The sequence below is a fragment of the Microtus pennsylvanicus genome, chromosome 11 (genome assembly GCF_037038515.1).
Source record: "Microtus pennsylvanicus isolate mMicPen1 chromosome 11, mMicPen1.hap1, whole genome shotgun sequence".
Lineage (NCBI taxonomy): Eukaryota > Metazoa > Chordata > Mammalia > Rodentia > Cricetidae > Microtus > Microtus pennsylvanicus.
The window spans coordinates 93,803,246-93,817,883 of NC_134589.1; the positions used below are offsets into that span (position 1 = coordinate 93,803,246).

General features: G+C 50.0%; 1 protein-coding gene across 2 annotated transcripts in view; it reads left to right on the forward strand.

Moving 5' to 3' along the window:
- The window catches only part of Sec14l5 (SEC14 like lipid binding 5), a 38,674-nt gene that overhangs the window by 22,708 nt on the left and 1,328 nt on the right, over positions 1 to 14,638 (forward strand). The window contains exons 7-15 of one of the 2 annotated variants that reach the window (XM_075941929.1): positions 1,437 to 1,549; positions 2,268 to 2,457; positions 6,446 to 6,534; positions 6,619 to 6,689; positions 7,160 to 7,331; positions 8,319 to 8,453; positions 10,406 to 10,540; positions 10,877 to 11,104; positions 13,275 to 13,453. In XM_075941929.1, the coding sequence (XP_075798044.1) occupies positions 1,437 to 1,549; positions 2,268 to 2,457; positions 6,446 to 6,534; positions 6,619 to 6,689; positions 7,160 to 7,331; positions 8,319 to 8,453; positions 10,406 to 10,540; positions 10,877 to 11,104; positions 13,275 to 13,453 (1,312 nt within the window). The remainder of the gene's footprint in view (positions 1 to 1,436; positions 1,550 to 2,267; positions 2,458 to 6,445; positions 6,535 to 6,618; positions 6,690 to 7,159; positions 7,332 to 8,318; positions 8,454 to 10,405; positions 10,541 to 10,876; positions 11,105 to 13,274; positions 13,454 to 14,638) is intronic. The other variant, XM_075941930.1, reaches the window with a different exon arrangement.

The following is a 14,638-nucleotide window of genomic DNA, read 5'->3' on the forward strand; positions in this document are numbered from 1 at the left end:
AGGATGTCCACGAACTCCCCCGAACCCCCTTCCTTCTCCTCTCTAGTGTTGGGATTTCAGGTGTATATCACTATGCCTGTCTTAGGTGTGTATGTGTGTAGGTGTGTATATGTGCACACATGTGTGTTTTAATTACAAGTAATGTGACATATCTTTGTACTCAAGGAATGAAAAAATATATGTACTATATACATAGTACAACGTCATTTTATTTTATTTTAATTTTTAGAGACAGGGTCTTATCATGTGTTTCTGGCTGACCTGAAACTTGCTATGTAGACCAGGCTGGCCTCAGACCCATAGAGATCAACTTGCCTCTGCTTCCTGAGTATAGACCTAGTACCATGCCTGGCTTTATTTATTTGATTTTGAGGTAAATTTATTTTGAGATATTATCTCATGTATCTCAGACAAATTGTTCTCAACCCTCCTGTCTCTACCTCCCAAGTGCTGAATTTATAGGGGTGCACCACCATGTCTAGGGACAAGTCAGTCTTTACTGGTATAGAAAGTGCTCATAATACGATGTTAAAAACAAATGTAAAGACTGGGGTGTCAACAGTCAGAACCTCAACTCAGAGAGCGAGAATCACCTCCACACCGAGACGGAGGGGGGAATCCCTGCCCGTGGTAACGTCCAGGTTTCAAAACTATCTAGATAACCATTTAGAGAGATGATTTTGGAGCTCTTACGGCTGTCTCCACAGCCTGGCTAAGAACCACACTTCAGAGCTCAGGCAGCTGCCAAGCAGAGAGGGCCACAGAGTGTAGGCCATGTGGTAAAGACCCAACACCACCATGTGCTTGCTAGTTTTATGTCAGCTTGACACAGCCAGGATCACCTGAAAGGATCTGGCTATTGGGAATTTTTTAAATTAGTGATTGATGGGGGAGGACCCTTAGTGATTGATGGGAGAGGACCTAGCCCATTGTGGGCGGGGCCACTCCAGTCTGATGGTCCTTAGTTCTATGAGAAAGCAGGCTGAGCAAGCCAGGATAAGCAATATCCAGCCAGTAAGCAGCTCCCTTCCGTGGCCTCTGCACCATCTTCTGCCTCTATGCTCCTGCCTTGTTTGAATTCTCCTTACTTACTTCTATGGTGAACAGTGGCACGGAAGTGTAAGCCAAACAAACCCTGTCCTCCCCACGTTGCTTTGGTCACAGTATTTCATCAGAGCAGTAGGAACCCTAATGAAGATGCCAGATTCGGTGACACAAACCTGTACCTAGCACTTGGGAGGTGTGGGTGGAAAGATCAGGAGCTCAAAGATAGCCTCTGTTATATAGTGCATTTGAATCTAGCCTGGAGCACGTGAGACCCTGTCTCAAAACAAAAACAAAAAACAAACAAACAAGAAAAAACAAGGAAAAGAGAGAGAGATGGAGGGTGGTCTCTTACTTCTCCTGCCCTGAAATCCCCATTTTCCTTTCTCCAGGGCACAAGCTGGATGCAGACTACATAGAGAGGTGCCTGGGGCACCTCACTCCTATGCAGGAGAGTTGCCTGGTCCAGCTCCGGTGCTGGTTACAGGAGACTCACAAAGGCAAGGTGGGTATGGGACATGCACTTTAGTGACAGGAGTCGGCCTAGGACTTGGGGAGGAAAGAAAAAAAAAAGCTTATGCTATCAGTGATCCTAAAGATTTATGTTTTGATTCATTTGATCACATCTGTCCTGTCAGTCCTTTACACACACTGTGCACCACATACCTCAGTCCCAAGTAGGACTCTGTCGTCAGCTCTACTGAATCAGAACTTCTTGCTTAGCACGGATCACCTACCTTTCCCTCCCCAGCCCTGGGGCCAGACAAGAGAGTTGCTCAGTGTGGGCCTATGGTATAACCCGTCTGCAAATGTAAAATGGGGACATTGTTCATATCATGTGGGTCACAAACACTGATCCACATTAAATGCTTAGGGCAGAATCTGGCTCAAAGGAAGAATCCCAGAAAAGACAGCTTGTACTAGGATTGGTTTTGCACCGATGTTATAATGGGAAAGGAAGAGGAGTAGAAGGGGGGCGGGAGAGAAGGGGGTGGAAGAGGAGTTAGCCCAAGGAAAGATGCTATTTCCAAGACAAACAGGGAGGGATGCTAGGCAGCCACAGTATGCAGCTGTTCACCACAGCCCCTCCGCCTACCACTTCTCTTTGCTTTGGGTTATTTTCCCCAGCTGTTTTGCAGATGAGGTAAGAGGGTCATTTCTGCCGCTTCATCTGAAGGGTTGGAAGTACCGTTCTGTGGTCTTATCCCTTCTCTGTCTCTCAGATCCCCAAAGATGAGCACATCCTGCGCTTCCTGCGGGCACGAGACTTCCACCTGGACAAGGCCCGGGACATGTTGTGCCAGTCCCTGAGCTGGCGGAAGCAGCACCAGGTGGATCTCCTTCTGCAGACCTGGCAGCCCCCTGCTCCCCTGCAGGAGTTCTATGCCGGAGGTTGGCACTACCAGGACATAGGTGTGTCGCACATCTGAGCTGTGTGTGAGCACCGAGGACACTCTACATGATACACCCCATGCTGACACCTCACGTTCCCTTTTAGATTTCTGGGGCATCTGGAGATACTTGTGACATGTTACCCGGCTATGCAGAAGGTGGAATAGCATAGATTTTGGTCTTGGGAAGATGTTTCTGCCCTAGGGCCATTGCAAGTCACACTCTTGTTAATATAGCATAGATTGACATAAGCAGCCAAAGCAAACTGGTACTGAACACCCGGTGCCAGCTCTGGAGGCTGGAGTATGAGATCAGAAGACAGCGGGCCTAGAGATCCTGTCATTCATAAACAAGCAAATAAACAAACGGAGTCAAGAAGCTCTAGGGGAGAGGCCTACCCCTCCCCTTTCAGCATTTGATAGCCCCTGAGTTCGTGGCTGCATCGTTCTTAATTGCTGCTCCCACTTGTCATGGCCTTCCCTGTGGGTATCTCTGCATGTCCTTCCCCACCTCACAGGGGCCCTGGGTCCTTAGGAACCCACCCCACATCCATCCTGATGTCATCTTGAGATCCTTAATTGACATCTGCAGTTCCGTTTACAACTTAGGTCCCATCTGAAGGTTCTGGTAGACATAAGTTCTTGGAGGACACTATTCTTCCTACTGTAGGTACCCTTTCCATATTTAAAAAGTATATATCCCTGAAGCCAGTGACTGCTGTGTTCTTTAAGGTCTTTCATGAAAAATGGTGCATGTGCTGATAATGGCAAACGCTTGGTTCTCCTGAAGAACAGGCTGGGGTGGTTTCTTAACACGTAGTTGACTCCTTATTCATAGCTTCATAGCTTCCATATTTGTGAACTCTTCCTACTGGCTATTTTGAAATTCCCCAAACTAGTAGTTTGTTCCAGGATATGGTCAGAAAGGTAAACATTTCCAGTGCTCTGAGGGGCTGGGGAGATGGCTCAGTCAACAAAGTGCTGCCTGTGCAAGATGAGGTCCTGAGTTCGATCCCCAGCACTCACTAGAGACCTAGGTGCAGTCACATGTGCTTGTAGTCTCAGGGATGTGGAGACAGGAGGCTATCTGTGGCTCACTGTGGAGATAGGGCTATCTGTGGCTCACTGTGGAGATAGGGCTATCTGTGGCTCACTGCGGAGGGGGCTGTGGCTCACTGTGGAGATAGGGCTATCTGTGGCTCACTGTGGAGATAGGGCTATCTGAGGCTCACTGTGGAGATAGGGCTATCTGAGGCTCACTGTGGAGATAGGGCTATCTGAGGCTCACTGTGGAGATAGGGCTATCTGAGGCTCACTGTGGAGATAGGGCTATCTGAGGCTCACTGTGGAGATAGGGCTATCTGTGGCTCACTGTGGAGATAGGGCTATCTGAGGCTCACTGTGGAGATAGGGCTATCTGTGGCTCACTGCGGAGGGGGCTGTGGCTCACTGTGGAGATAGGGCTATCTGAGACTCACTGTGGAGATAGGGCTATCTGAGACTCACTGTGGAGATAGGGCTATCTGTGGCTCACTGTGGAGATAGGGCTATCTGTGGCTCACTGTGGAGATAGGGCTATCTGTGGCTTACTGTGGAGATAGGGCTATCTGTGGCTCACTGTGGAGATAGGGCTATCTGAGGCTCACTGTGGAGATAGGGCTATCTGAGACTCACTGTGGAGATAGGGCTATCTGAGACTCACTGTGGAGATAGGGCTATCTGAGACTCACTGTGGAGATAGGGCTATCTGAGACTCACTGTGGAGATAGGGCTATCTGAGACTCACTGTGGAGATAGGGCTATCTGTGGCTCACTGTGGAGGGGGCTGTGGCTCACTGTGGAGATAGGGCTATCTGAGGCTCACTGGCCGTTCTAGGCAAACTGGTGAGTTCTAGGTTTAACAAGAGATCCTGTCACAAAAAAAACCCATGATGGACACTGGGCGATGGTGGCGCACACTGTTAATCCCAGCACTCAGGAGGCAGAGTTAGGAGGATCTTTGAGTTTGTGGTCAGCCTGGTCTACAGAGTGAGTTCCAGGACAGCCAGAGCTACACAGAGAAGCTCTATCTTGAAAAAAACAAAGCAAAAAAAATCTTGATGGAGAATAAATTAACTAATTAAAAGATATGGAGAATGAAATCTGATGTTGACCTTTGGCCTCTACACTCACACACACACACACACACACACACACACACACACACACACCATACTCACACTCATACACACACCCTCCACCACACACACACACACACACACACACACACACACACACATGCATAAACAGAGTCACCTGGCATACAGGATCTCTGTTGAGGTTGGCCAAGTCTGTTCTGTGTTTCTTCTTTTTTTCTTAAACTTTATTTTATATGCATGGGTATTGTGTCTGCCAATATGTCTGTACAGCATATGTGTACCTGAAGAAGGTATTGGATCTCCTGGAACTGGAGCCACAGACAGTCATGAGCTGTTATGAGGGTGCTGGAATTGAACCCCAGGTCCTCTGGAAGAGCAGCCAGTACTCCCAACCACTGAGTCATCTCTCCAGCCCATGTATCTTCTTGTAGCTGTCTTGTTCTAAACAAGTGTTCTTTTCTTGTGACACTTTCTTGTCTTGGAAAGATTTATTTGTGTGTGTGTGTGTGTGTGTGTGTGTGTGTGTCCACAGAAACCAGAAGAAGACTTTGATCCATTGGAACTGGAATTACAGGCAGTTGTGGCTTTCTGCCGTGGGTGCTGGCAACTGAACTCTGGACCTCTGAAAGAACAGTATTTTTTTTTGAGAGAGAGAGTGGCTTATTTTGCTGTTTAAAAAAGCTAGCAGTGTTTGCCTAGTAGTTCAGGTCTGACATCCCAGCTACTTCAGCAGCTGAGGCAGGCAGATTGCAAGTTTAAGGAATGTGTTGGCTACAAAGTGAATTAAAACCTGGCCTGGGAACTTAGTGAGACCCTATTTCAAAACACAATGTGAGAAGAGAACTGGAGATATGACCTGGCCGTAGGGCACCCACCTGCGTGAGACCCTGAGTTCCAACCTTAAAACCACAAGAGGGAACAGCCAACCAGGATGGGATAGTTCAGAGCACAGGGTGGATGCACTGGTTCCTGCGTGCAGGACCTTCTATAGCAGACGCTGTTCTCAGCAAGTTTCTGCCTCTGAATTATGGTGCTGCTGGTTTTGAGGTCAAGGTTGGTGAGTCCAATCCGTGGTTTAAATTAGTGTGCTTAGGTAGGAATGCAGGAGGCAAGGCTATTTGGTGATAAGGAAACCAAAGAGGTGGCAAAACACTCAAAGGGACCCAACTCTGTATCCCCAGAAGCCGTGGCTGAGCCTTCCTTAATTCAGGGTTCAGGTGGCTTCACAGAGCACAACTCACACACAGCGCATGCGTGAATGTCAAGCCAGGACGACAACCTTATTGTTTGGTGTGGGTGTGGAGCTCAATGACTAGATAGACATAGCAGGCTGGACAGCGAGAAGTCCCGGGACCCTTAGGTCTCTGACTCCCCAGCGTTGGGTTTACAACTACATGCAGAGACCCACCTGTTTCTGCCCCCTGCTGGGACTAACCATGTGTGGTCACTCTTCACGGCTCTGCCTTGCTTTAAAAACAAAACAAACAAACACATGGGGACATTGGACTCAAGTCTTCACACTTGCATAGCAAGTGCTCCACTGAGCAATAGTCCCAACCCTTAAGAAAAAAAAAGGGGGGGGGGGACTGATTTCAGTTTTAGGCAGAAAAGATGGCGAGATGGTGCAGGTGTCCCCACATCCTACTTAGGCTCCCCCCTCCATTTTTGAATGTGTCTTTATGTTCAGTTTTCATAAAGGGTGGCCAGGTGCTGTCAGAAGCAGGCACAGTAAGCCTACTCCGAGAACCCCCAGCATGACTCTGCTCCTAAGACGACAGTTAAGTTCTTGTCCATCGTTTTGCCAGTTCCTGATGTCAACACTCCCCCTAAAAGCTGTCTCTTCTCTTTGTTGGGCTCCGCCCACTCGCAAAGATGGTCGCCCGCTGTACATCCTGCGCCTGGGCCAGATGGACACTAAAGGCCTGATGAAGGCAGTAGGCGAGGAGGCGCTGCTGCAGCACGTGAGTGGGTCCTTCGGTGGCGTCTGGAGGCCTGGGGGCGGAGCAACATACCCAGCTGTTCTCAGTACCGTGCCCACCTTCTAGGTTCTTTCTGTCAACGAGGAAGGACAGAAGAGATGCGAAGGGAACACGAGACAGTTTGGCCGTCCCATCAGGCAAGAACCCGAGTTGGGGACGAAATCCCCAAAGCAAGTTAGCTAACGCTGACTGCGCATGTGCGTGGCCAGGTAGCTGGCTAGGCGCTGTGGGACAGTGCCATCCCCTAATTCTTGCAATGATCTGCTGAGGCAGGACTCCTGCTGGTGAAGAAATGGTGACTCTGGCTGAGATAATTTGAATTGTTCTTGACTGGTTCCACCCTTAGCTCCTTCGCTTCTTAAGCTCCGAGGGGACCTGACTCCTCTTAGGAACCCATTGTCCCCGTCTTCCTCCAGCACATTTCCATTCCTGGGCTGAGTAACCTACAGGGACTGTGAAAGTGTCCCGTGTCCCTGCTTTCAGCCCTGCCTTTCTGAGCCCTTTGCTCCATTCCAGGGGTCTGCGGGGGAGGAGGGGAAAGGCGGTGCTGGAGGCCCTGGGAGGTGGCAGAGCCAGGTAGAGCCCCGAGGTCCCGTGTCTGTCACAGCTCCTGGACCTGCCTACTGGACCTCGAGGGCCTCAACATGCGGCATCTGTGGCGGCCGGGGGTGAAGGCCCTGCTGCGGATGATCGAGGTGGTGGAGGACAACTATCCCGAGACCCTGGGCCGGCTGCTCATCGTGCGTGCGCCCCGCGTATTCCCGGTGCTATGGACGCTGGTGAGATGATGAGCCAGAGGGGGGCCGCGGTGGGTGAATCCTCTCCCTGAATGATCGGGCAGAGATGACGCAGATCCAAGGTTGTCAGGCTCCTTCTCTGGAGATGGACAAATAACTGGATTATGGTAGGGGTTTTATGACACGACGAATGGACCAAAAGCCTATGAATCATGTTTTTTTTTTCCCTTTTTGGTTTCTCGAGACAAGGTTTTTCCGTGTATTCACAGAGATCCACCCGCTTCTGCCTCCTGAGTGCTGGGATTAAAGGCGTGGGCCACCGTAGCCCGAATCCCGCACTTTTTAATTTTATGTTTTTGGGCATAAGTGTTTATTCACATTCACGTGGGTGCACACGTGTGTCAGGTGCATGTGCACGTATGTACATTCATGCAGCAGTCAGAGGTCGACCTTGGGTGTTCTTCCTCGGAGCGGTCCACCTAAGTTTTTGAGACAGGATCTCTCAGCGAACATGGAGCTCACTCATTAGGTTAGGTTAGCCGGCCAAAGAGTCCCATGGATTCTGGATTCAGGCCAAGCCCAAGCACTGGGTGACAAATGGGTGCCACCAAACCCTGCTTTTTTTTTTTTTTTACGTGTGTGTTCTGGAGATCCAAATTCAATCCCTCATGCTTGTGTGAGAAGCACTTTGCTGACTGAACCATGTCCGCAGCCTGAATCATTCACTTTAAGAAGATAAAAACGACTAGCTGAAGTGGTGTACACCTTCAATCCCAGGAATCACGAAGCAGAGGCAGGATTTCTGTGAGTTCTAGGCTAATCAGAGTTTCAGGAAAGCTAGGTCTAATTCTGTGTCAAAAAAAAAAAAAATCAAGTCAGGAGCCTTTTCAAAACAAAGCAAAAAAACCAAAACCAAAAAATAAAGTAAAAACAAATAAACACAACCAAACCAGAAATAAAATGAAATAAAGCCAACCAGTAAAATGACTGATTCGATTTTCCGCTCTATGACTTTGGCCCCGCCCATAGGTCAGCCCCTTCATCAATGAGAACACCAGGCGGAAGTTCCTCATCTACAGTGGAAGCAATTACCAGGGCCCTGGCGGCCTGGTGGACTACCTGGACAAGGACGTGATCCCTGACTTCCTGGGAGGAGAGAGCGTGGTGAGTCTAGCTGTGGTCCTGGGTCCCAGAAAGGAGCGGGGCAGGATCCTGGGAACCCAGACTTCTGAGGCCAGGAAGCTGATAGGCAGCATCGTAGGGGATCCCGCCCCCCTTCCTCTCGCCAAAGGGAGATGCTGGCTTTAAGTGGGGATAGGCCTGGCTGTAGAAGCTTCCCCAGAGAGGTGACATCTCTTGAGGTGGGGTCTTCCTTTGACTCTTTTAAAGGCAGTGAGGGCTGGAGAGGTGGTACAGCATTTAAGAGTACTTGCTGAGGCTGAAGAGATGGTTCATCAGCTAAGGGCACTGGCTGCGTTTCCTCAGGACCTGAATTTATTCCCAGCACCTACATGGTGGCTCACACCAGCTGTAACTCCAGTGTCAGTCAATCTAGTGCCCCCTCCTGGCCTCCATAGGCATTGCATGCATGTGGTGCATAAACATGCTGACAAAAAGAAATCCATCATACACATAGAAATAAATATTAAAACATTTCAAAAAGAGCACTTGCTATGCAATTTAAGGATCTCATACAGGAAGGCAGGAATTCACAAATGCACAAATCCAGGGCAGGCAGATGCAGGAGGACAGAGATGGCTTGTTTGTTTCTAGCCTTGCTAAGAGAATTGAGTCCCGCGTTCAGGGAGAGACCCTGTCTCAAATGAATAGACAGTGTGATGGGAGACCCCCCAATACCCTCTTTTGGCCTTTCCCCACATGTGTTCCATGTGCATAAATTCACACACACACACACACACACACACACACACTAAATAAATAAACATCTTTTTAAAGGTAGTAAGTGAGCCAGGCCCAACCCATGGCCCCTCCACCTGGGATGCTCAGGGAAAGTAGTGTCCGGACTCCCTTATGCCTCCCAGGAGGGCAAACCTGGTCGTGCTCTCATTCCCATGGCCGTCTGTGGGCACACTTGTTGGTCCCCCAGCACAAAATGCTGCACAGACGCTTGTCAGTGAAATGGTTTGTTTAGGAACTTTGTCTGACTTGATTGCTCTGTTCTCGTGACACAGATGTACCATTTCTTTTGGGTGACCGACCTACGGCTCTCTCAAGGACTTACTGGAGGACAATGGGCAGCGACCACCCGCTATCCATCCTCCCTTTTTGTCTTCAAAGTGAAACAAGGAAACTTGTGTGTCTATGCTTGGGGTCTGAGGCTTGGCCTTCCAGGGCACCTTTGTCTGGGAGACATCTATGGAAACAGACAGGTCCACACTGGTCAGTTCCCACTGCTTAAGGAAAGATGCTGCCACCACTTAGAATGTATTGCAGAAGAGGGAACCACACCTAGCCAGACACCATGAAAAGGGCCAGGAGGGGGTCTCTCTGTCTCTGTCTCTCTGTCTCTCTCTGTGTGTGTCTCTCTCTGCCTCTCTCTCTCTCTCTCTCTCTCTCTCTCTCTCTCTCTCTCTGTCTCTCTCTCTCTCTCTCTCATTTTGTGTGTGTGTGTGTGGGCACACAAATACCACATCATGCATGTGGAATTTGAACAAAGGCCTGCAGGAGTGCGTTCTGAAAAATGGAACTCAGGCTCAGACTTGACGACAAGTGCCCTTAGGCACTGAACCATCTCACCAGACCCTGTTTGTTTTGCTTTTGGGAAGGGTCTCACTATTTAGTCCAGGATGGCCCTTCCTGATTCCGGAATTATAGGCATGAACCATCACACTTGACCCAAACATAGTTTTGTGCCGAGGTCAGTCATGTTCACCTTGTGTGATCTTGGGAGAGCAGCCTGTCCTCCTTTATGGCCCCATCTTCCCTCTTTCCTTAAATGAGAAGAATGTGTTTTACCCTGCTATTGGTTCTGAGGGCTCCAGAGGGTGGTGTCACAGGATAGGGGTCACTCTTCTAAGCTGTTTCAGGGCTCACAGGGCACCGAATGAGGCAACCCTGACCTGCTAACCATTTTAGTCTTTGAAACCTCTCCTCAGTGTAACGTTCCAGAAGGAGGCCTGGTCCCCAAGTCCCTGTATCTGACCGAAGAGGAGCAGGAGCAGGCTGACCAGCTACGGCAGTGGAGTGAGACCTACCATGCAGCCAGTGTGTTCCGTGGGACCCCCCACGAGGTGCCACCTGATCTGTGAGGGCATGGGCGGGGTGGTGTCTTGGATCATGTTCCTTCAGATTGGTTGTGGGGTGATTCCAGTCTCTCAGTCTCTCAGCTCTGTCCAGGAAGCTTTGGGACATGGGATGGTTGCAGAATCCCTGGGTGCCCTTACAACCCTGGCACCTGCAGTTCACCCCAAGTGACCAGGCCTTTCAGGGAGAGGTGGGGTTCTGGAGGGAGGGAATAGTGTATATGGGGGCCTTAGCAGCTCATCCTGACCATAGGAAGACTGATAGATGAACAGAGAAGAACACCCTGACCCTGGGGCTCTTCCACCTCTACTCCCCTTATGCAGGTTGCCATGGAGATTCCAGAAGGAGAGTCAGTCATCACCTGGGACTTTGACATCCTCCGAGGAGACGTGGTGTTCAGTCTGTATCATGTAAAGCAAGCACCCAAGCTCGGTCCCCAGGAGCCTGGGGTTAGAGTCAGTGGGCAGCTGATCGACAAGAACTGGGTCCTAGGGGCAGATTACAGCCGTGTAGAGGCTCCCCTAATCTGCCGGGAAGGCCAGAGCATTCAGGTGCGTAGGCATGGGCTTTGGGTACTGACTCAGCATGGGGTATTAAGCGTCCCTCCCAGGCCAGGTCTCTGGGGAGGCAGCTGTGGACAAAGAGGATGTGCTCCCAGCTTCTGAGACCCTGCAGGGTGACTGGGGAGAGAGACCCACAGTGTCTGTGTAATAGGAGGTCCTTCTTCACTCCAGAGGGCTCCATGGAGGGTGGATGGGGCACTGAGCTAAGAGGCAGCTGGAAGCCAGGGAGAGGTCTTGGAGCCGCAGTTTCCCCCACGAGGAAAAGAAATCATTAAAGGGCCTAAGTGGCCTAAGTGAGGCTGGGGCCATAGCTCAATCAGTGAAGAGCTTGTCTTTCTTGTAAACACAAAGACCTGGGTTTGATCCTCAGAACCCATGTGGAAAAAAAGCCGAGTGTGGACACACACTAGGGCACAAGCACATGCATACATATGGGGGCCCCAAATGGTTACCACTGGTGCCATTTAAATCAAACAAAATTTCTTGTCTCTAAATTTAGAAGGCCACAGGTCCAAAGTCAAGGAGCCTGCAGGGGTTTCCTAAAGGCTCGAGGAAGGATTCTTTCTTGCCCCTTTGGTGGGTCCCCGGCTTGTCCTCTTTGGCTCTGCCCTCCGTGCCCCTGTTTTGTTCAGGTCTCCTCCCCTCTTTCCTGTAAGGATAGCAGTAGTTGTGTTTGGGATTGACCTTAAATCCTTAGCTGAAAAAAGGGAGAATCATCCAAATAAGGTCGTCTTTTTGAGGTTCTGGGTGGACATGGATTTGGGGAGACACTTTTCAACCCATGTAATTACCTCATGGTGAGTAAAGGATTGGGGCTTTGGAACCCCAAGTCCCACTTTCCCATATGAGTTCGTTGCAGAAGAGGGCCTTCAGGGTGGTCAGGGCTAGAGAGGTGGAGGGGATGTCGAGGTGGAAGGAATGGCAAGGACTACACTAGAGAAAGAAGCAGGAGATGCCATGGGCCTGGGATTGAGTTATGGAGCCAGAGGAAGCCTGCAGAAGTGGAATGGTCCCCAGGTCAGCAGCCAGATTCAGCACCCCAAGACCCTGGCCTCAGAATCTTCCCAAACACCTCCACTACGAAGTTTTGAATGTAGGGCTGGGAGTCCACATCTCCTGCCTCCTATGATTCTGGCATGAAGGTTTCCATGTCAGCTGAGAATCCATGGGTCTAGGGTCAGAACGTAAAGGTGTAATTGGGTTGTGAGCTACCATGCTCATTCCCACAATCTCCCCATGAGGCCACTGTTACAGGCAGTGTTATACCCCTGCACACACACATTCTCTCTCTCTCTCTCTCTCTCTCTCTCTCTCTCTCTCTCTCTCTCTCTCTCTCTCTCTCTCAGATGCACACATGTACACACACATTTACACATACACACATACATATACATTTACACATAAACACACACATGCACATATATGCACACAGAGACACCCAGCCACCCAAAACACATAAACACTCACATAGACACATACACAGATACACTGACACACACAGACCCCCACACACACTTTCTCTCTCTCTCTCTCTCTCTCTCTCTCTCTCTCACACACACACACACACACACACACACACACACACAGTGAGAGTCCTCTGTGAAGCCTTGCAGATCACCAGATCACAGCCAGCTCCCCACCATCCCACTGAACACCTCCACAGTGTTTCCTCAGAGCTGCCCCACCTCCAACCTTCCCACATCCCCCTCCATGTCCATCCACACATTCTCCCTAGCACCCCCTAGTGGCTTCTCAGAAGCCCTTGGATTGTAGAACTCATCAGCTGAGAGCGTCCCAGAAACCCATCTGCTGCCCTGAACCCAGACACCCTAGTATCTCCTCCCCTACAGTAAGCAGGAAGCGCTGGTCCTTGGGATATGGCACTCACCACAGGAGGCTTTGGAAAGTGCTTATAGGATTTCCTGGGGTATTGGAAAGGACCAAATAGAAGGAGTCTCCTTTCCCAAGGCTGGCACAGAAAATCCATGAAGGCTCAACCTCCCATCCCGTCTCCAGGAGAACCCAATTCCCCATCTTGTCCTCAGGAGGGCCCAGTGGAATGCAGCTCCCCAACCTGTCCCCACCTTGTTTCCAGGGGAACCCATTTTCCATCTCTTCCCCAGGAGAACCTGGGCTTACTGTGGGTTCTGTGTTTCAGGGTTCCCATGTGACTCAGTGGCCTGGCACCTACCTGCTCCAGTGGCAGATTCACAGCCCCTCTGAGAGTGTGGCCTGCAGCCTCCCCGGTGTGGATGATGTCCTGACAGCTCTGCACAGCCCTGGCCCCAAGAGCAAACTGCTGTACTACTGTGAAGTGCTGGCATCCCAAGACTTTAGGTAGGGGAAGCCTGGGGCTCCCTCCTGCTCTGGCGACATGGTTGCTTCTGTGATTGCTGACTGATGGTGCAGTGGCTTGGGGTCGGCTTCTCTTGGGTGGACATCAGTAGCCCTCTCTCAAATGCTGACCCTTCACCCTCTGTAGAAGCAGACCCCTTTCAAGGATCTCAGTGCACCAGGCCTAGGGAAGACCCTTCACCCCTAGATTCCTCAGTTTGTAACTACTCTAAAATATTCTAGAACGATGTCTTGCAGATAACTGTCTACAGGTTGCTATTTTGGATGATTAAGATACCCCTCGCCCCCCCCCACACACTGAGATTCCCAGTTGCCTTGTGCTGCTGAAGGGGAAGCACTGAAGATGCCACCTGTAGATGCCACAGTAGGCACTCAGAAGTGGATGAAGCAGGCAGCCTGGATGTGGAGAATCTTCAATTTCTCCCCCCTTTTCACATTTAATTTTAATTTTTCACTAGTCTTGAGTCAGGGTCTCACGGAATATAGGTTGGCCTTGAGGTCACTACGTGGCTGAGAAAGACCTTGAATTCCTGATCCTCTTGCCTGCCAAGTGCTGGGATCACGTGTGTACACCTCTGCACTTGGCTTTATGTGGTACTGGGAATCGAGCCCAGAGATTCGTGCATGCCAGGCAAGCACTTTGCCAATGGAATTGTGCCCATCCCCTTTAGTTTTACTTGTAGAGAATGAGTGTAGCTATATGTGGGCCAAGACAGGAGGATCCCAAGTTTGAGTCCAGCCTTGGCTACATAATAAGAAGCTATCTCAGAAAACCAAAAGAAACTAGAAAGTTTTTTTTTCTGGCCCTATCTGATCTGTTATCTGGAGTGGGGTTAACTGGACAGAAGGTACATCTTGGTAGCCCAGGATGACCTGGGCCTCAAATGCTCCTGCCTTCAACTCTTGAGTGCTGGGTTTGCAGATTTGTGCAACCATACTTAGTTGTTTTTTGTTTGTTTTGTTTCTTTTTGTTGGTGGTGGTTATTTGAGACAGGGTTTCTTTGTATAACAGTCCTGCCTGTCCTGGAACTCATTTTGTAGACCAGGCTACCTCGAACTCACTGAGATCCGCCTGCCTCTGTCTCCTGAGTGCTGGGATTAATGGCGTGCACCACCACCGCCAAGCTCCGTACTTAGTTTTGACTGAAGAAAACCGGAGAGAACAAG